The sequence below is a fragment of the Epinephelus moara genome, chromosome 16, assembly GCF_006386435.1.
Source record: "Epinephelus moara isolate mb chromosome 16, YSFRI_EMoa_1.0, whole genome shotgun sequence".
NCBI lineage: Eukaryota > Metazoa > Chordata > Actinopteri > Perciformes > Serranidae > Epinephelus > Epinephelus moara.
The window spans coordinates 19,963,006-19,985,792 of record NC_065521.1 but is presented as its reverse complement, the minus strand read 5'-3'; the positions used below and the strand labels follow the sequence as shown (position 1 = coordinate 19,985,792).

Sequence of the window (22,787 nt, the reverse complement as noted above, 5' to 3'; positions counted from 1 at the left end):
TGCACTCTCTCAAGCACTAAACAGAAGCAGTGAAACTGGTAAACAGTAAACGTGAAGGAGAAAATGGTGGAGTTGTGGAGTGAACAAGAGTTTAATTTGGCGTCTCTGTTACACCAACCGGCACTCATTTTAGTGAGAAATCTTAATTTTTGAATGAGTTCGCCTCTCATTCCCAGGGACTCCTTCCACTAAATTAGCACAGCCTCCGTTGGATGGATTAAATTGATACCAAATTAACAAGAATACCGTTGACACCTTTTTTATTCCTGTATTTCTAGAGTTATGTTTTTTGCAGACACATAAGGACTTGTTAAAATGTCATATTTCTTGAAGGGAGTTTGGGTATTTTCCACCAGGAGCAGGATGGGAAATAAGCTCAGAGGAAATCTAGTTGTAGTGACCCTGCAGGATCCCCAGTTTTTGCTTAATATTATAGTGTGACTCAAAACTCACTTTGTCTTTAGATGTGAGAGGGTGTTAGACTTCAGTCTCTTAAAAGCAGTTTCAAAGTCTTTTGTATGGTCAGTATAACCTTAAAGAGCTGTCACATGTTGCTGTAAAAGTGTGTCAGGTTTCAGTCACACAAACTTCTTACAGGACACAGTTTGAGTGGGTACGACTGTACATTGTAAAAGGCTTGTGCGGTGTTGGACACCTCTCTCTTTCTTTCTCTGTAATCCAGTAAATGTGAGGTGAGGCTGTATCGTACTGTGAATTGTGTGTCAGGTTCGCTGCAGTAAGGATTGGTTTGTTAGGGTGGACTAACAAGCTGAGGATTGAAGGGTGACTGTGTGAATGTGTGTGTATGTGCGTGTGTGGGCCTAACTGCATCCGTCCACTTGTGCGTGTGCATGCGTGTTAATTCCTGGCCGGCTTGCCAATAGCTCGCTGTCACTTCCACTTACTGGTGATTCCTTTAGATTTCCCCCAACTGTGATGATGGGTCTTTAATAGAAAGCTGCTCTCTCCTCCCCGAGAGAGAGAGACAGAGAGAGGGAGAGCAAGGGAGAGTGAGGAGGGGTGGCAGGCTAGCGAGGCTTTGTGTCCTGCTAGACCATTGTGGTCACCTCAACAGGGAACATTTTTACGGGAGGACTTTTTTTTTTTCCATTCCCCAAGTAGAAAATGAGTGATCAATGAGGGACTGAGGATATTTAATTCATTGGAGGTTTACATTCACTAAAACAGGTGAGGTAGCTGTTGGCTCTTGGTGTGTTTGGGGCCAATATATGTGACATGTAAATGTTTAAGAAATAATTATGTGTAGTTGCTATTAATAGCTAGTTACATTACATTATCTCGTTTTATCAGAGCATTTTCTAGCCATGTCTCAAAAGTTTGTTGCATAGGTACAACTAAAATAAAAGATACCTCTTTATTGTTCCATATTTGGGTACTTTCCCATTGGCACTACAGTTTGCTGTTGAAATATATTTGTATTTTGTTATTTGTGTGTTAATGTTGCCATTTTAAAATGCTGATGTTTGGACAAACATTTACAAACATCAGCAAGTTAAGTGTAAAAAAATTTGGCCTCACATGTAAGCTACTTTGAGATAGTGAGATTAACAATTCTATTTTCTTTGATTTTGTCTGTACTTAAAAAGTGCAAACAAAGTTCCTTTGTAATCGCATTACGAATAGAGGTCATATTCAAAGTCTATCTGAATTTCTATCTTTGTTCACTATAAGCAGATTAGGGACCACGGAAGTTGAGTGTATACATTTTACCATAAACCTACTTTTTAAAAAGTTAAAAGTTCAGCAGTAGCTTAGCTGTCAATACGTCAGGTGACACTCTGAAAGAGATTGTGTGGCTCCTCTGTTTGGGTTCACTGTAGTGAAATAATTTTGAATTGCTCCTCCCATTTTAATCCCGTTTCACTGCAACTGCAGATTGATACAACAGTTGCCTGAAGTGCTGAAGTCTTATGGGTTTATTTGTCTTCAAAATGTATACAATGGAGTTTGGTAGCTGGAAAGCCACTTGATTAATCCAGATTGTGTTTCAGAAAGAGACATCATAAACCCTGAACCCCTGAAGTTATAAAGCAAATACCAATCGAAGTAGACAAATCTATCAAGAAATTTATGAAGCTTATCCATAAGAAACAGTGGCTCAGTACACCATAATGACCTCCCATCACTGTGAAACATGCTCCAGGTCAGCATTGTTACCTGCCTGATCGGATAAAATATTTAACACTGAAATGCCACCCAACCCTTCTCTCCCTCCTCCTCCTTCAGTGTATCTCTCTCACTCTCTCCATTTCTCTCTCCTTCCATTCTGTCTCTCTTTCTACCCGGTTTCACTTTTCTTCTCCATCCTTTTGTCTGCAGGCACAAAATCTTTCAACATGATGTCCCCCACTGGTGACAACTCAGAGCTGCTGGCAGAGATCAAAGCAGGGAAGAGCCTCAAGCCAACACCTCACAGTAAAGGCTACACCACTGTCTTTTCCAACAGCGGACCCACAGGCAATGTAGGTCCACAGCCTTCTACCACTACTGATGACACATTAATGCAACAGTCACTGAAAATTACAGAACCGCTCATTTTAAAAATTCAATGATTGCGATCACTTGTGGATTTGATGTCACTCTGGGCCTTTTTACACAGAGATGGCGCTGTAGGGCCACAACAAAGTCCATTCTTCATGCCACATAGGCATTTTTACGCAGAACCCAACAACTGCGGCATCATTCCACTCCAGTATGTGATTTTAGACAGTATGCCGGCATCCCGGAATCAAATGAGACCTGACAGACATGACGTGTAACACAACAGCACTGGCCTCTATTGTGACATATAACATACACTTTGACAGCACTTTCTAAACAATAACAATTGCATTAACATGGCAGTAACAATCATTTGCCATCCCTGTTATATGGTGGCTGATCTCGTCCTTTGCTCAAATGGTTGGGAGCTCCAGGACCTAAATGTTTCCCCAATTTGCAGACATTGCAGACCGGCTGTCCCATTTATACAGACATAATTTCGGCGCTGTTACACAGTTACACTGCCTGTTCAAGGTGGGACTATTGTGCCTCATTTTAAAGGTATACTATGCAAGATTTTCCAAAACACAATAGACTCATACAAAGGCAATCCTTTTCAATCATCACTTGACCCACTAGAGTGTGTGGCAGTGTATTTATCTGTAGAGACCCTATCCTCTGCCTATGTTTCTTATTTTCATCTTATTTTGCTATGTCTGGGACATTCCCTGGCACAGTGCACAAGTGAGGTCAGGACTTTATAAAACAGGTAGCATCAGGTGCCAGACCATAAGCAGATCCAAGAGGAAACTATGAAAATCACTGGCACAGCTCTGCAAAAAAGAAATATATTGAGGCAAAACGCCAAGCAGAGAAAGCTTGTTACAAAACAAGAGTACATCTGAGGTTGGCGTTCACTTTTACTTTCGCTGGTGATTTTATTTACAAATAAAATCACCAGCGAAGTAAACGTGAACGCCAAGCAGAGAAAGTTTGTTACACTTTTACTTTCGCTGGTGATTTTATTTACAAATGGTAACCAACAATTCCTGCATAGTATAGCTTTAAATCAAGTACAAGTACATGCAAAGACACACGGACTTGCATGAATCTGGAAAAACAGAATTAAATTAAGCAAAATTATCCCAAATCACTTAAGGGTGGAATAATGTGATCAGCAACATGTCTGTGACGATTCTCCACATCATTGTTGACAAGTGGACCCCTCAGTAATGCTTCCTTCATGATCACATAAGTACAACTTTAGAAATCTGAATTTAATTTGATGCAAACAAGACAAAGTAATTCACTGATGATTCAGGGTTAATACCCCAGAAGTCGTTAATTGCCAAGTTTTAATAAGTTTGGAACCTGTGCACAATGTTAGCGAGAGGACACCAGAGCTCTGTGAACTCAATGTGTAGATCATCTTAATTATGGGAACTGTGGTACTACACTTTGCTTTATTTAGAAACCACAGTATTTCTAACCCAGTTTCTAATTCTTTCTAATCTAATTCTAATATAGTTTTGCAAAGAATCACACAATCTGAAACACTTGATTTGTCTTTTTACCGACAGACAAAACCAAATTCCATTGGTAACGTTGGTCCCTTAAAAGGAAACTAGAGTATTTTTCAACTTGGTACCTATTTTTGAATTTGAATTTCCCCTCTTGGGGATCAATAAAGTATATCTTATCTTATTTTCTCATGTTTTTGTGTCTAAGTGACTAATGGAGACAACAATTTTTGAAACTGGTCCAGTATTGAGAGAGACCACAGCGGTAAAACAGGCTGCAGTGTATTCACAAAGGGCAACTGTGCACCGCCAATGTACATCCATTAAAAGTGTTTTTTTTTTTTTACCACTGACAGGCTCACATTGTTACTTTAAGTGTCTGATAACATTACGGAAAGACCCTAGAGATAAATAAAACGTTTTTCCTTACCTTTCACTCAGTCTGTTAGTTACTGTGACCAAGTTTCACTCAAGGCTTGACTTGTGTCAGGAAAAACAATGGTGGAAATGTTAATGAGAGTTGGAGTGCTGAGAAGAGAGCACTGAAGAGAGCATTTAGGAACAAGACTTCTCCTGAGCAAGACACACTAACAAACAGACCAGTTGAGCGAAAGATAAGGAAAAACTATTCATTCATGTGTAGGGTTTTGTAATGTTGTCAGACATTTAAGTTAACAATCTGTCAGTGGCAAAAACAAGCATTTTATAATGGATGTAAATTGATGGAGCTCAGTTGTCCATAGCCTGTTTCGCCACTGCCGGCTGCAGCTGTCTCTCTTGATACTGGACCCATTTTAAAAATTGTTGTCTCCATTAGTAACTTCAACACAGAAACATGCAAAAAATAGGGTCCAGGTTAAAAAATACACTAAAGTTTTCCTCTATGGCTGAGAAGGAACTGGCAATCCTGGTCATACACAGAGTTTAACTTAAGCTACAGTAAGTAAAGGCCAACTAGAGGAATATATCATAATCTGTAAGAAATTGTGCAACACATTAACTTTCCACAATAATGCCTAATACTACTGTCAATTGTTTCTAAGGATGAAATTAGAAGAGAGGTTGAAAGAGATCCATGGTTATCAGATTTGTCAGGTCATCGCCAATGCTCTCCTTGTTGTCTTTATTTTTATCCAGGAAAACACTGCATCTCCACCGGAGACTCGCACATCCAGCCCACCAGCCAAGCCGTCATCCCCACCACCATCCAATACATCTGTCACCTCCCCACCCACCACCCCCAGTCACAGCCCCAGTCCCACTGGCTCTGGATCTGCCAGGACCATGTCGACCTCTGCGAGTTACGAGCAACTGCCCTCCAACTCTGTGATCAATGGGAATAGTGGCAGCTCAGCAGGAGCAGAGTCAGGGCGGAAGATGAGTCTTGCAGATGTGGAGGCGCTAGTGCCCACTCATGACGAACAGGGGAAAGCGATCCCTGAGTGGAAGAGGCAGGTGATGGTGCGAAAGCTTCAGGTCAAGATGCAAGAGGAGGAGGAGCACAAGCGCAAGGTAGGCACGATGTTGCAAGGCTATCGGAAGTAGTAGATGTTTTATCGTGTCTTTCGCTATCCCATTTGTCGTGTGGTAAATTTACAACGCTCTGTAATCTTGATTATATATAGCTTCAGTTTGGGATAATTGACAACACAAAGGGGATAGCTGGTGCTTGGATTTGAGTGTGGATTTTTGTGATTTTGAACAATAAGATGGTGTGAATGTTTTAGTAGTATTTGTGCATGACGTAAGTTTTTCTGTCTTTTTGACTTGTCATTCAAACAGTTAGTGTGGGTGAAACATCTAATGGGAGTTGAGACTAAAAGTTTATTTAGCATCTATGCTTTCTTGACAGCTGAAGGGGAGTGTTTCTGTGTTATCAAATGAGCTGCACTTAGGGACTTGATCGCTTCTGTGCATTTTTGTTGTTTAGCCTTAATTGCCCTTATCTGCCTTACAGTACTTATCTTCAGACCAAATGGCATGGTCAAAGTTACCAGACATGCTTTGTTTCTAAATGTATTATTTGGCTTTAGAATCAATGACATCTGTTAATCTAACAGTCACTGCAGTGTGTGGTAATATTATGTGTATTTAGACAAGGTATTAATTAGTAATTCAAACTGTGGCAATCTGAACACTTGTTAGTCCTATGTAATACAAGAAGGACCATGCAATATGGGATTTGATTGATTAAATTTGACTGATTAATAATTTATAGTTATAAGGGATTGCAGTGTTATCCTCTAAAACAATCAAGCAGGTAGAAATGTGTCTCCAATGTCCTATAGTGATGGTGACATGTAGTGTTTTGTTTATTTGTTGAGATGCAGTGCCATCATTAGATTGTCCAACCGGCTGTCAGGCCTTACAGTAGTTAACTCAGGTAGTCATACAGTATTTTAGTGATATATTTCCCCCTGTAAATAACACATTTAAAGATAACTTAATAGTTGTTGCACAAAACAGCATTTGACTTAACTAGCTCTAAATGTAGGCACCCATGTGTTCATTTATTTTCAAATAATTTCTTTGTTTCTTTATCAATCTTGATGCATGTTCCTGTTTTTCAAATGTACAGTCTTTATTAACGGTAAAAGACTCCTTGTGGTGCAGTGAACTGAATACTTGGCTACGATGCCCATCACAACATTAACACACTTGACTAATGGATTCTCAGTGTGGGCTGGTGTTTGATGATGGAGTTTTGTGGCTCCAAGTTGTTACATGCTGATTCAGTGGTGTGATGCAGAGCCCATTCACACTACAGGTCAACCAGGAATACTAACAAAAACACTAAATACTGGGTTTTTTGGGGTTGGTTTCTTTTTGGGAGAGGAAGATCACAATATGTAAAGAGTAACTCAAACAAGAAGTCCCTTAATCAGAAAAACCTTTGTTGCACTGACCTCTTGGGTTGACAGTTTCAACTCTGCTGCACTTCTAAACACTTTGGGTGTGGTTAGAGGTACAAACATCTGTACAGTGATGTAACACTGCATTATAATGTAGGGCTACATCATAATTTGGTTGCAGACAGATGAAAAATGCAACTGCTGGATGACAGCAAAAGCAGAATATTCAGCATTTGTGCAGTAACTCTTTAAACCTACCAAGACCATTAAAAAACTGATTCATAAAAATGGCGGAGAGAAACTGTTAAAGAGAGATTGAGCAACTATAGATGTAAAAGGTCTGCAGTGTCAAGTGCCTAAAAACATTACAAATGTAGACATGTTGTAAATCTGTAACACTTATCAACATTCTGTATTAATATATGTATATACTGTATATTAATACTGGTATAATTAATGTATACTTTGCTAATTGATTGAAAAAGGACATAGCTTTGTCTGTTCTCTTTGATTAGAAATTAAAAGTAGAAAGTTTTTGTTTGTAATGAGGCAGTGCCATTGCACCACTAAATCCATGTAAACCCTGTGTGTCAAGATGGATTTGCATTGAAGAGTGTGTTCACACCAGGAACCTCGAGCTGAAGGAATCCCCCCTCCTTCCCCTTTTCTTTCCTTTTGGTCTCCTTTGACCTCTGATTTAGTTTGCGGCAAGCGGACATTACCAGCCTCAGGAATGGCACTACTCCCATGTCCACAATGCCATTTTAGGCCCATTTGGGGAACTGATGACTGAGAGTGACCTAAACCGTATTGAGAAGCAAATTGAGAACCTGCAGGTCATGCACAAGGTCTCAGAAGTCGAGAAGGAGCTGGAAGAACTGGAGCGGGAGCTTCACCAGCTTCTACCGGTTTCTGCTGCCCTCAATCAAGGGCACTTCTCAGTCAATCCAAAGCAGGTACATGGTCAAGCTGAAGATCTTCCAGCCTGGTGCAGCAAGATTTCTACCCTGCTCAAGAGTATGGCCATTCTTCTTGCCACCCTGGGGGGAAAAGAGATAGACATCTTGGATCTAATATGTCCTGGATATTCTCAAGAAGAAGCAAAGAATGGGAGCACAGGTCAGCCTGAACCAGCAGGATCTGTTAGTACTGGCTTTATTGGACGATCTCAGTCCTTCTCAACAAGAGAGGAAGTAGAGAAGGAGATAAAGCAGTGTGGAGTTTCAGTGAAGAACCTCAAGGCCAATTATGAAATTCAGAATCAGCAGTCTGCAGATAACAATGCAAACAGGGTGTACAAACGCAAGAGATCACTCCCTGTGGTAAGTGAATCCAGTAATCGTCCAGAAACAATTCGTGAGGATGATGTCCCTGATTCTTCTGCTGAGGTCCTTCAGTCCCATATCAATGGAGATTTACCTTCAGTGGAGGAATCAGTGTTACCACTTATTGAAGAGCCAGTTATAATTGCATCTCATGCTCCTGTGACGTATGTGCCCTCTGAGATAATGGCTCCAACTAACATTGAACAGTTCAATCAGGTTCTTTCTGCAGACCCTGTTTTAAATAATGATCAACTAACAAGAAGCTTGGAGGTGCAGACAGATCTAAGCTACATCCAGGAATGCATTGAAATGAGGAAAGAAAGAATTGTCTTCCTGTTCCTTGAGCACTGGCGGAAGTACACAATCTCCGAGTCCTATCGGACTAAACATACTGGCAGGAGAGGAAATAATTTACATGTGGGCTGGGAGGACTATGACCAATTCAGTGCACAGGTTGGTGGGGAGATGACGAGTGAAGACGACAAACTCCTTCTTTTCATGAAGTCAAAGCAGGTAGTAGGGAATCTGATTGGTCACTGGAGGACAATTATGAGTCAAGTGCCCACACGCCAGATTCGCAGGCTGAGTCGGGCCCAGATGATCTACTGGCCCGAGCACTTCTTGCCACACATCAACGGGTCTCCTGTGAGCTACGAAAGCCTAACTCTTGACCTCTTTATGCTTGGTTACTTCCAGTTGCTGGAAATGAACATGTCTCGCAGTGAGCGTAAATTCCGACACCTGTTGTGCTATGAGATGTTTGACCGTCTTGGCAGCCATAAATGGGAGGTTATACGGCAGTTTCACAAGGAGGTCATGGAGGAAATTGAGAGAGGGAAGAGAGACTGGACGGACGGTTTTGAAAACATAAAACACAAATATTTCGGAGACTCAAATGATGGGGGAGGTGTGATGACGGCTTCTCTACGCTCTATGTCTCCTGACATGTCCGTTATGCCATTGCAGGAGTCACTCCCTCCCCCACCTCCTCATCCTCCACCTCCTCCACCACCTACCCATCCTGCACCTCCACCACCTACCAATCCTGCACCCTCACAAGAACCTTCCCCACCAGCACCACAATCAAATGTTTCTCCATCATCATCATCATCATCATCACCTGCTGCATCCCAGAATGCCATACCTGACAATGGCCAGTCTGTGCAGCAGGGAACACTGAAGGAGGAAAATACTCAGGGGGATGTAAAAAACAGTGCGCAGACATCATCAAATCAGACAGTGGTTTCTAATGGAAAAAGTTCAGAGCAGGACCATATACAGAGTTTGACAACCGAAACTGTACAACAAACTGATGCAACAGCAAAAGCTGAGACACTGCAGGACACAACAGAAAGCTCAGCACCAGATCCAGTAAAAGATGTTCCACCTGTTACTGTTAAAATCATAGAGGAACCTCATGTCGATAAACCCCCACCCAGGGATGAACATAAAGAAGACTCAATTAAAGTTATCTATGAGCTAAAAGAGTTCAGCAATGAGGAGATCATCAGATACATTGATCGAAGCTTTGCTTTTTGGAAAGAGAAGGAAGCCGAGCTTTTTGATATCTGACAACTACGTGGACTAAAGGTTTGCTAAAAGCCCAGTTCACTTGTACAACCAAAGAGGAAATGCATAAACAGCAAGATCAGGGAAATTAACCTGCAAAGTGGAGTATGCTGAGAGAGGAAACTAATCTGGTGTTTTAGCTGTTAGGCCATGTCACATAAGGGACTTAACGGCGGCAAAGCAAAGAGCATCCACTTAGCTGTACCTACTTTACAGTTTGCATATGCTGAAGTAGATGTAAAGAAAGTCTGTGATGTCAGAAGACATAATTTTAGTACAACTATTTAATTTTGAGTTGTGCTGCACCAAGAGCTTTTTGAATCTAGTTTGATTAGTCTGAGTGGGCGGAAGTTCACTGCATAGATCAGCCTCTCATTGGGCGGAACGAGCCACCCTCCGGTAGCAGTTTTCAACACGTCCTTTACTAACTTTTGCTGTGTTTGATCTTGCGGGGATGTAGCCATTTTTCTGCCATGGTTCGCGTCCTGTAGGCGATATTTTTGTGGGCGTGTTACACCAAAACCTGTTTCCCCCCAGCAATATTTTTGCAAGTGCACCGTTGCTGTGGCACCGCCAAGAACGACTGTGATTGGTTGAAAGAAATAAAAAAAAAGCCGGGGTGTTTTTTTCTCCAATCTTAAAGTGAGAGTCGGCGCAGCCAGACCTTTATTTTCTTGAGAAAGGTCTGGTGAGCGAGACTTAAGTTTGATTGGTTGCCATGGTACACTGCTTCTAGGAAAACAGGTTTTAAAGGAAAAGATTTGCCATAAAAGTCTTGTAATGTGTTTGTTCAGGTCATCTTTGTCATGAAGGAAATAACTGGTAAAACTGCACACTTTGCTTATATTGAATACTTCGGGGTTCACTTCAAATCACACTCTGGTTAGACATATTCAAGAAATAAAATAGCTAGAGAGGGGGAAGAATATCATTTTAAGGGATATTTGTCAATGGCTCAGTATGTCCTATTAGGGCACATTATTTACATTGTAAGATGTGCCTACACAGGCGGGTTCACAACATGAGTACACTCTGCTTGTTACACATACAGGTGATGGGTTGCAGGTGGGTGAAATAATACATCATTAATGGTAAAATACATACATTCTCTAAAATGTGAACAGAGCAGAGAGCAGAACTGCTGTCCGACACCCTATTAAGAGAGACGCTGTGCGCATTTACACACCGGGAACAGCATAACTTCACTGATTATTTCAGAAGTTAAAGGTTTAGTTGTTTACTTTGTCAAGTTTATAACTACAGTTTTTGATGTTGCTGCTTGAATGTGCCCCAATATTTGCTGCAGTGTCATCACTCTCAGCAGAAAACCACTCACTTCTCCAATATACTGAATTAGCCATGTTATAGCAGTGTGCCAGGTCTAGACGCACCTGACTTTAAAGAAACAGGAGAAGACACACTGACTGATTGAAATCATGTTCTGCCTAAAACACATCTACAATTAAATAAGGGACAAAATACATCCTCTTTGCCCCTTGCACCTGACTCGGCGCCCAGATTATGCGCACGCTGTTTGACTAATTACAGTGGAGTTGGATATGCCCTAAATGCACTTGCGCCATAGATTGTTTAAATGGGGCCCCTTGTCTTTAAGCCTGTGACCTCATGATTTTGTTTATACAATATGTGCCTTTCACACTAGATTAAGAGATTAATAGGTATGGTAAATGCAAGGTCTGGAAATAACGATCAGAGCATTTTCAATCGTCATTCAGAACTCAAAAATTTGAACTTTCTGTCAGCAAATGACAGCATTCACTCGACAAAGCTGTTATCACCTAAATGGAACATCAGACTGGATTTGTAATTGTTCCACAAAGTTTGTTTGTCTTTTTGTTACTTGTTATAATTTGAGTGTTTCTGGGAGATTTGTTTAAAGTTTCCACAATTTAAATTTGTGTTCATTTATTATTTGGTTTCTACATTGCTGTTGGAAATAAAGTTTGTTGACATTTTTGTGATTACATAATTTCAGTGGTTCTTTCCTAAAATATCCTACTGTAATTGTTGAAGTTACTGAACTGACACAAATGGCCAACATAGTATCTTAATTATCTGGCTTGAATTCAGGCCAGATTAATACATCCTAAATAATCACACTGATAAATGTACCAATGAAAGAGCCATTGTCTAACGCCAAGCTCTCGAGTGTGTAATGCTCTGCTGCAACGCTTGTAGCAGTGAAGAACCACAATATTCTCATAGCGTCTCTTCCGCAGCATCAAGATTACCTTCAAATAACCCTCTTAGCACCACCCGCTGTCATGCTATCCGTGGCTTAGAGGAGCCATAAGGAGGTTACAGTGAATCTTGATAGACTCACGACCCAAAAGGGACAGCAGTCAGCTGGTCAACTTACAGGCATATATATAGATTTGTATTGACTGTATTTGTTTCAGATTTGGTCAATGTAAATAGCACAGTAATTGGTGTGTGGTAATGTTTTCAACAGTTAAATTTAAGTTATACAGTGAGGGTCATGTACAGAACTATAATTTGTTCCACTTTTAATGTGCCAACGTTTCACACTGCAAGGTCAAATATTTGATATTTGTATTTACAGCACTGCTTGTACATATGCAACTGACTGTAAAGTCAACACCAATCCAGACAATGGAGATTATAAATATCAAAGACTGCTAAATTTTTCAATTGATATTGTGGGTCTAACTAAAGTTCAACATAATATGCAGACTATACTGAGGTTTATGTACTAAATGTCTAGAAAACCATATGGAAAGATTACCTACCAGCATAGGACTTCTCTAACATCCTAATCATAAAGCCTCCTCCTTACCTGTAAATAAATATCATGGTCAACTTGCTTTGTATGAATATTAGCCAGATGAATGTGAGAGCTGATGAACGTGAATTCAGAACTTCTTACTCAGAAGAGCCGAACAATTCACAGTTGTAATCCAGAATGATGTACAGGCACAGTCACAGGTCCTAGGTCAAGTTTTACATGAATCATTGGGGATTTTGAGAAACTTGTCTGTTAACAATTTATATTGCATCTATTATTGATTGTAATAGATGCTTGGCAGGCTAATGCAATGTACTGACAACACTCTCTGACTCTGGGTCTACTGGCTCAAAGGACAACATGAACCTGCTCCAAAAACTAATACCATTTTGAGTTCCATTGGGTATAGGCTGGGTAGCAGAACTTCATTTTTAACAGAACCAGTTTAATTCCTGTGCAGAGTTTGCATGTTCACCTCATGTTCATCTGGGTTCCATTCAGTGCTCTAGTTACCTGGTAAAGACAGTTGTGTGTATGGAGTATTGTACAAATGATCTTCAAGAAGACTTCACCCACAAAATGATCATTTGTGTATCAATTATTCAACCCATGTTACACTGAATTCATTAAGAGAACTGTGTTTTCTCACATGCCTCCACAGACAACAAAGAATCCAAAAACAGAAAATTCTTGATGAGTAAAGTAAACAAGGAATGCGTTTAACAACAGCAAAACTATATCAAAACATCCACTAACAAACTCTCGCACAACTCGTGTAGTACAATTCAAGTCTCATTAACCCAGTTGTGTGCTCAATACTTGGCAAACACATGCATTTTTGCGGGAACCTAACTATTCAAAACACTTCTACATCAACAGTCTCACACACGGACAAGTGGTGTGCCTGGGCAAATACACGTGTTGCCCCAGCACGCTACTTGTATGGAAGTGTTTAAATAGTAAGGTTTTAGCAAAAATGCATGTGTTTGGGAGGTACTGAGCATGCGGCTGGATAAATTCATCACTCCAATTCATCAAGAACTTTCTACTTTTGGATTCTTTGTTCACCATGGAGACATGCGAGGAAAACCAAGTTTTCTTGATAGATTTAACAACACAGGGTAACTAAATTGAAATGCAAATGATCACTTTGTGGGTGAAGTATTCCTTTGATGTTAATGTGAGTGGTTCGATGTAAGTTAGATGGGTGGTGCATACCAGTAACATTGCTGAGCTTAGAGGTTTGAGAAGTCACTGATAAACCACTCACTCAAGTTTGTTTGTATGTTCTTTTCCTAATGTTCACATAACAGAGGTGGTACTGAATGATGTAATCAGCCAATTGAATGCTCTAAATTCTAAAACACAACTCAGTGTAAAACCAGGTACAATTCATATCTTTTTACAATACTATAACCTTTTGTAATCAAGTCACTTTCAAAATACTTTTAGTTTAAAATGTCAATGTCAAACTTCTGCTTCAGTCACATGAAACAAATATTGTTGCCAGTTACCAATCATTAGCATTGGATACTGCTAACAAGGTACATGTAGACTGTGGCTGTAAGTGCCCATTGGTTTGGCTGTATACAGGGCTAACAAGCTATATTTAGGGGACTGAGCAGAATGAACCCTCTTCCCAAAATGTGACAAAAATATGGTGAAAATCACAGAATTTTTGCAGGCTTATATGACCCATTTTAAAGTACCAATAACAAGTACATCTGTGACTTGTGAATGAGCAGTAACTCGTCTTATTCCAGTAATAATACTACCCATACTTGTAAATGTAAATTAATTACCAGTGCACATGCACACACTTCAGCACTGCAAAGCAAGTCCATCAGCTAATTTTTGCTTTGACAGGTTTTTTTTTCTTGCTCTGCAATTCCCAGGGGAATCATTAAAAATTAACAGTGTAGATAATCTTACCTGGAATAATGTGTTTGCCAGAGCAACTGAAATGCTTCAGTCAGAGGAATGCAACAGGGTAATCTATCTTGTCAGGTGAAGCTGAGAAATCCAAGATGGCTGCCTTTTTTTTCTCTCCTGCTCCATCTCCAATTACGGCCTGAAAGAGAGAAAAGGATCCAGTTACCATTTGTGTGTGCTGTCCCTGAGAACATCCTGATAAATAGTGTCCTGTCCATTTAAATGGCTTTATATTATTTTAAAAGAAACAGGAGATGAGTACCTATTGTGTGTGTGTGTGCTCTATTTGCTGTTGTAAGTACGCAGAGTTTACACAGTATGCTCTATATATGCTCTTATATAAAGGCTACTTTTAAAAAAAATTTGACATCTGAGATTGTGTATATTGGACTAACAGGCTGGACTAACGTTTCATTACAGTTTTTCTGTGCAGGTGTTTTCCTGCTCTCTCCAGCATGCAGAGAAGCTTTATGTGAGACTGCAGGCACGAAACACATTCATATGAACTTTGATTTTTTTGATGATGGTTTCAAAGCCATTTTTAAGTATTAAAACCACCTAGAAGCCCAGGTAACCCTAGTGCAGGTTTACTGAGTGAATACCTTTGTCAAGTAAGACCATGGAAATGACAAAAAAATAAACCTGCAACACAAATTGATGTAAGTATTTTACAACTAAAATGAGTGTTTAACTGACTTTGTTTTGTTGTTGACTTTGTTTTACTCAGGTTAAGTGTTTGATGCAATACATAACTGTGGGATACAGTTCATTGCATCAAACATTAATGGCATTGTCTTATGTGATATACATACAGATTGTACTAATAATTTCAGCTGTATCACTCAGCAGTGACTCACAGCATGAAGGGCTTGAACGTTTCCCCATAAAAATGTATAGATGGCCCCACTATATTGACAGGATTGATGATGGTTGAACTTGATATATCACAGGACACTGATCATTTCTCTGAGAGTCAGAGAAATGATCAGTGTCAGTAAGCATGTGGTTAAAGTCTACACATGCTTATGATGGTGTGCTGCAACAACAAAGTCTGTGGTACATGTTCTGTATTTCAGATGTAGAGGAGAGTTACAGAGACAACGTATTTGAAGCTGATCCTGAGCAAGTATTTAGCCTAGTTAGATCCCCAAACAATAAAAAGGACCTTGGTCGATTTTTCATTATCTCACCAAATATACATTACGCAATACTTGTTTGGAAGAAAACTCCAATTTACCTTGACATTTATCTGAGGGTAATTTCTTAACCAGGGGATGAGGTCATGCAAAGCAGGAAAAGAGGGCTGCTGTTACCGTTAAACTCCTTCACTCACTGGTATGGGCCCCTATCTCTGTCTCTCCCCCGACCCCTCTGTCCCTCCACAGGCTGAGGAGGAGGCTGCACGCCTGGCATCCATGCCCGCCTGGAGAAGAGACATGATGAAGAAGAAAATGGACGAAGAGAGGTGAGTAACGAAGCTGTGCTGCTCCGCATGTCTGTTTTTTAGCTTATCTTGTACTATCTTTATTATATCCTGGACAAGTAGGAGGAGATTGTGCTCACTGCACTTATAAGTGTGTTAGTGTTTGGAAGGCTCTTCACCAAGATAACACAGGAAATAAGGAAGGGAGCTCCTCCTAAAATTGACCATACTTTGTACTATCATATTTTTTTGCAATTTTCCAACATGTACGTTGGGGCCACTTTATCATGTAGACTGAGCTGAGTTACCGTATCACTGAGGATTCTCTCTCACCTGCAGTTGAGTCTGAAGATTTCAAGGAGATTATTTAACAAAGGCTGGAAATGATCCTGAGATTTCAGCCTGCGTTGATGCAATAGCATCACACAGTCCCTAATTTGTATTGATGCTGCCTCATTCAAAAGGTGGAGATCTGGAAGCTGTATACACCAAAATAAAACTTACAGACCTGAGACAAACTTAAAAATGCATACATTGTTAGATGGCACAGTATGTTGATCGAAGTACACATTTTACACTGTTTGGATTAGCAAGCGCATCTTTTTGTGGCCACTGTTTAGGTTAGCTTTGGCATTCAAATAATACAGAGTTGGACTAAGTAAAAAAAAATTGTTTTATTGATACATGATCCTGAATAATTAAAATGGTTTCAAAAGTTATTTTCCGCAGTATCAACACAACAATATCAGCTGCACTTTCTCGCTCTCTCTAATTGTTAATGTTTACTACAGTCATTCTGCCATTCTCTGCTACTAACCAAAAGAAATCATCATGTTATACCCTTGTTATATTTATCTTCTAAAGAAAATTTAAATTTTATGCCCTCAATGCCAAAGTTTCCCATAATATTGACTATGGTATCAAATATTGGCATTTTATAGAGTATTGTATCAGAGCTAAAAATTCCAGTGTCATGGTACTACTTGCCTGTTAGCTTCAACAACTGATGCAGTTTTCCTGACATCTCTTACTAGTAATTATATTCATTCAAACATATCCTATTTTGCCAAACTAATCCACGGTAGAGCTCAAAGTTTTATTACTGATATTGAATCTAGCATATCTGGCACCAGTGCTCCCTGTACGCTGTGTTCAAAGAGAGGTGAGTAACGTATAACACCTCTTGCCCACTCTAATGTAACTCAAGCAGCAACTGAACCTACACAGTTTACTGAGGGACACACATATGATTTGCTGAGACAGTTTGTAACCAGAAAGTTGTCCTAAAAAAAGACACCAGTGTACATTTAGGAGAGGGTGGTAACTATGTTCATAATGATATTTTGAAATCTATGGCACTTACACTAGGGACTTAGTGTCTGACGTAATCAAAGCTGCTGCTTTGAGTGGTGCAGTTTGGTCTGACATGTTAGACGGTTTTACTCAAGATGGTTTAATTATGAGAGGACAGAATATTGTAGATGTGTCCTTGTTTTTAATGTCTGACTGGAAGAAAAGATAACAAATTTGTCTGGTTGTATCGGGGGTTTTTTTTTTTTTTTTTTTACAAAGTTTGTGCTACAGTCTTCATCTGTCTCAGCAGTGCTGCATTAAACATGTGTTGAACTGTTTGGGAAGGTGGTTTTATATAGCTATATAACTGTAATGCTAGTTATGAAAAATTCCATTTTTATTTTTTCATTGGCAAGCCTTATAATAATGTCCTACTTGCTTTCACTTATTGAATAACTGTTGTTGTTTGAGATATTTACTCTTTTCTTCTTGTGCTTATGTCCTCCTGATGTGACAGGGAACAAAAAAGGTAAGAAAACATTATTTACTCCCTATAGTAATGTTTACATAATACTGAACTACTTGTGAAACATGTTAAATTGTTAGAAAACAGGTTTTCAGATTTTAATAATTTTGTGAGGGACTATGAATTTGAGACCAAGGCCTCCATCTAGTGGACAGATGTGGTCACATTATGTCCCATGGAGATCAAGCCCAGGGGAGGGAAAACATTAATTAAGCAGGGTTATGAATATGAATTAAAACCAACACATGGGTAAATAACAGAAACAACTCTTGGCCATATGTTTATACTGCCTTCCATATAGTTTGTAACAGCCAAACACTAGAAACGAAGCCTGAGTAAAAACTAAAATGGCGCTGAGAAATTAGTGTCGCAGGTGGCAGCATCATAGTCGTTAAAGGTAACGTTAGGCAGCGTACGTCCTGTTTTAACGGTCAACGTCCTTTTCTGTTACTATGTGTGGTTTGCTTTTTCAATGCTAACCCTACTGAGGAATGAGGCGGACATATTTTCTTGCACTTAAGTAGACATAGAAAAATGAAGAAAAAAGTAAAGCCTCAGGTTATTTGTTTGCGCTAACAAATAAGCTAACCGGCATTAGCTAATACAGGGTTCATGCTAGCGCGTTAAGATAGCTAACGGTGCACCAGACCACCACCACTACTGACCTGTCATTTTGGGCCCTAAAACACTCTTCCTGCGGGCTGCAACAGGTCACATTGTATGCCGAGGGTGTTCATGAATATCCACTGATACCCAAAGAACCGAAATGTTTCAATAACAATGTCTTGTTTAAAGTACATGAGTACAGTTAGCCAGGCCAAGAAACGTTTTACAAACTTATTATTAGACCTACACCACTGCTCATATCCGACTGCCAAGAAATGTTCAACTGCCGCCGAAGTGCTCACACAGGTGCTTTTCAGCGTTTCCTAATTATTCCCACGTGGGCTGAGCAGCCAATCCCATGATATCAACAGAGTGACGTAATGTCATGCTTTTATGTTTTTTTTATCAGGGGAGGTGCAGGGGATAAGTTCTCCTTCACCTGCTGACCTCAGCGCTCACGTACACATTATTCACAGCAGACATTTTGGCATGTCATAGCATAGGAGATGAAAAAATAAAAATAAAAAAATAAAATGACTGCATTCGTTCATTCAAGGGTCCAGGTTTAGTGCTGGCTAACTGGTATGGTTTAGTGGTACACTTAAGGGAGCCAAACCATCCTTAACAAATACATTTCACATGTGCTCACATGTCCTGCTAGACAAGTCAAAATGCACTCATACTTTAAAGGGATAGTTCTGATTTTTAGAAGTGGGGTTGTATGAGACACTTATCCATTGACCTAACGTAGATGTCAGCTGGCACACCCCCAGTTTGGAGACCCAGGCTGGAGTCTGACATGGAAGCTAATTAATGTACTGCTGTGGAGGGGTCAGGTACAAAATGTATTTTAGCCACGTAAAAAAAGGTCCCATCTTAAAAAAATTATATCAGTTTAATTGTACACTATATTGAGAGTATTTTCACTGCTTTGCTTAATGTCATATAGTGATTTCCAACCGGAAAATAAAGCTGTTAACATTGCTCTCTTCAAAGCCAGACTCCATTGAGAAAATCAGTGATTTAACATTGCTGAACACAGGAGCCACTGGTCTACTGCTGCCTTGAACAGTTATTTTGTTTGCGTTGTTTTTGTGACTTTGGTCTTTAAAAGGGTTGTTTTGGATTAACCAAAGTCACACAATAACACAAACTAACTAACTGATTGAGGCAGCAGTAGACCAGCAGCTCCTGTGTTCAGTGAGCTATAATTACTATTTTTGTCAATGGAGTTTGGTGGCCTTGATGAGAGCATAGATGGGGTACTGAAGCTATCTGACAGGAGGGTTAAGAAGTGAAAATACTCTCAATATTGCGTAAAATTAAACTGAGATTGATTTCCCATTTTTAGATGGGACTTTTTAGGTGGCTAAAATACATTTTGATGCTGACTCCCATCCACAGCAGTACATTAGTTAGCTTCCATGTCAGACTCCAGCCTGCTTCTCCAAACTGGGGGCATGCCGACTGACATCTACTATATGTAATATACTGTTTATGGATAAGTATACTACCCCACGTCATACGAGACACATAAGTCAAATCAGAGTACCACTAACTGCATCTGTACTCTAACTAGCAATTTGATTTTATGTATAGGCTATTATTTTGTATTCTCTGCTTTAATGTGACATTGTTTTATTAGATGGCTTATGAACAGTTTCCACTTGAAGAAAACCTTATAAAAAGCTTCCACTACAATGTAACTTACATTTTGTTTCTGGCCCTTTGTCCACTTTTCTTCATACATCTAGAAAAGCGGAGCAGCAGGCCAAACAGGTCAAGGAGATGGAGGAGAAAACAGAGCAGGAGCGACTACGGATCCTGGGCTATGACGAGACCAAGCTGGCCCCCTGGCAGCGACAAATCATTCTGAAGAAAGGGGATATAGCCAAACAGTGAACTGGGCCGTCTCCCCCCTCCTCTGCCCCACCGCACCCACCAACCTCACACACCCACCCCAAGGCCTTCACTGAACACCTCCCAATCCCTGATCCCCTACCCTGCACTGTACACTGGACAGTGGGGAAGAGCTTGACTCCTCTAAACCCTGTCTCACTCTTTGACCTCCTGAAACACAGGACCATGCTGTAGTTGCTGCTGTCCACACTGGCTCTGAGGCTCAGCTTCAGTGGCGTGACCCGCCACCGCCCATTGAAAGTCTACTGGGAACAAACTCTTGGTCTTTTAGTGCTAACAATAGCTGTGACATGCACTGATTCTCCTCGCTTAAGACGATTGCTATAAATGCATGTGTCCTTAACTAAATTAAGGTTATCTGTTATGTACTTGCTTTCCTGCAAATCAATAAAAGCTATTTCACATAGACGATTTACTCAGACAAAGAGGTTTTTGATCGATGGAAAGGGGCTACTGAGCATTTTTGCCATGGGGAAAAAGCCTGTTATGTAATGAACGGAAAAGTAGCTCCATGGTCATACTCAGCAAAGGCTTATTTAAACATGAAGCAGCTAATGCATTCTCTGTGTAGACAATATCACATCTTCATCGTGTTATATACTTAGTCCTGAGATTTTTGTATCAAGCTCATAGAAACACTTTCTTAATGGCTTAATGTTACTGCCAGAGTTGTAACACTAACACTCACACTAATCGCTGTCTTTAGATAAGCTTGTTGTCATTTCTCTGTGGATTTGGAATATTGATATATATCATATTTTAAATAATGTAAAGATTATTTAGCTGTGCAAATTAAATTTTACTAATTATCACTTCACAAAAAGCCGCAATTTTCCAATTTAATTTTTCTATATGTGACCTATATGTTAAGCTATTGTGATCATGAATGTGAAATGTTGCGTGCATGTGTTGCGTAATGTCTATCGAGCATGTTGTGATGTATTATTAAGCACATTTGACCGCAGGACCCTGGATTTTCAGTGAAACACAATAGAAAAACAAAGACACACAATCTGAGCACATTCCTGCGAGGCTTCTATTTGAACATGGCCTTCTTTTGAAATACAAAACATGCACATGTGAAGAGCAGCATCTTATACCAGACGTCTCATCTGCACACTGAATGTTGCAAAAGTAGAGAAAAGACTTCAGTTTGTCCCGTGTCCTCTTCCGGCCTTCGTCCCACTAACCTGGAGGATAAATCTTTGATGAGCAGATCTGCTTACAACGTACAGAGTGCGCTTTGTCTGCCAGAAACAGCCGTGACATAAAAAATGTACTGCTCTTTAGATAATGCCAGCTGGTTGTTCTGCAGCCGCTCGTGTAAAGAGTCCAGTTCAGATTATAAATGAGAGGAGACAAGACGTATGCAGTGAACTGTATAATTCACAATCATGCAGATACTTTTTACGTAACAGACCTGACACAAATACCAGTTCATAATTACACAGCTAATTTTAACCATCATTTCTAAACAGCTCCTTTTAGGTCCAGGTTTTCATGCATTCCTAGGATTCAAACATTTATTTGGCAGGGGTCACCAATTTGCGGCTAAACATAGAAAGGTGGAGAAACATGTGTTGAATGTTTTTGGAGCGACTGAGGAGACACATTTGAAATTGAAATTTAAGAGCAACTGAACCTCACAATCATGCCGGATATGTCACATGAAGTATTCCCTCATGATGGAAAATATTCTCTATGTTTACTACATTTATGTTAGATGTACATTTTTGCAGATGTAAGGTATCGAACATACGCAGACATGGTCCTGGTTGGGGAATCATCTGGATAATATTCTAAATCACTTTCATCGGATGCCATATGATGTTGAAATTGAAAATGATGTAAACGTCATTGCCATTTGATTTTCTATATATATATTTAAACTCTGTATATAGCGACCCTCTCAGATTTTTGTCGTCTCATTGTTTCCATATTGCATTATATTACATGTCTCAGCCTTGCTTGAATAGAATGATGGCTAATTCATGTATAATTATATTTTCAGACTGTTAAAAATGAAGACAATAAATCTTTAATCACCAAATAACGTTCTGAGTGTGTTTATGTTGTCTTTAACAGAAACACATGTACAGTCAAATCCAACAGATCAGGGGTGTCAAACTCATTTTAGTTCAGGGGCCACATACAGGACAATTTTATATCAAGTGGGTGGGACCAGTAACATCATTGTATAACCTATAAATAACAACACCTCCACATCCTTTAGTTTCTTTTAATGTAAAGAAGTACATTCTGAAAACACTTAATCCATTTGCAAAACAGACGGTGAACAGCCTGAAATGTTCATCTTTAAATATGACCACAATAAATACTCATTGTAATTTCAGACAACTGTACTCTGGTCAGATAAAATCCTCTGAAGCAGCATTTTACATGAAGTAGGCTACTCTCTGTTTAACCTGCTCCTGAATCCTGACACCTCTTGGCCTTCAAAAGTGCATTAATATTAGGTGTGCGTAGTCATCCAGTGGGCCAGACTGAAACCTTTGGCAGGCCTGTTTTGGTCCGCAGGCTGTATGTTTGAC

At 39.8% G+C, this 22,787-nt stretch overlaps 1 protein-coding gene across 2 annotated transcripts in view; it reads left to right on the top strand.

Annotated features, from left to right (window-relative positions):
* The window catches only part of espn (espin), a 55,234-nt gene extending 32,958 nt beyond the window's left edge, over positions 1-22,276 (top strand). For both annotated transcript variants that reach the window (XM_050064110.1, XM_050064109.1), the window contains 5 exons: positions 2,341-2,483; positions 5,160-5,534; positions 15,853-15,932; positions 17,692-17,712; positions 20,070-22,276. In XM_050064110.1, coding sequence (XP_049920067.1) covers positions 2,341-2,483; positions 5,160-5,534; positions 15,853-15,932; positions 17,692-17,712; positions 20,070-20,217 — 767 coding nt within the window. In that variant the 3' untranslated portion in view covers positions 20,218-22,276. The remainder of the gene's footprint in view (positions 1-2,340; positions 2,484-5,159; positions 5,535-15,852; positions 15,933-17,691; positions 17,713-20,069) is intronic.
* Positions 22,277-22,787: the final 511 nt, after the last annotated feature.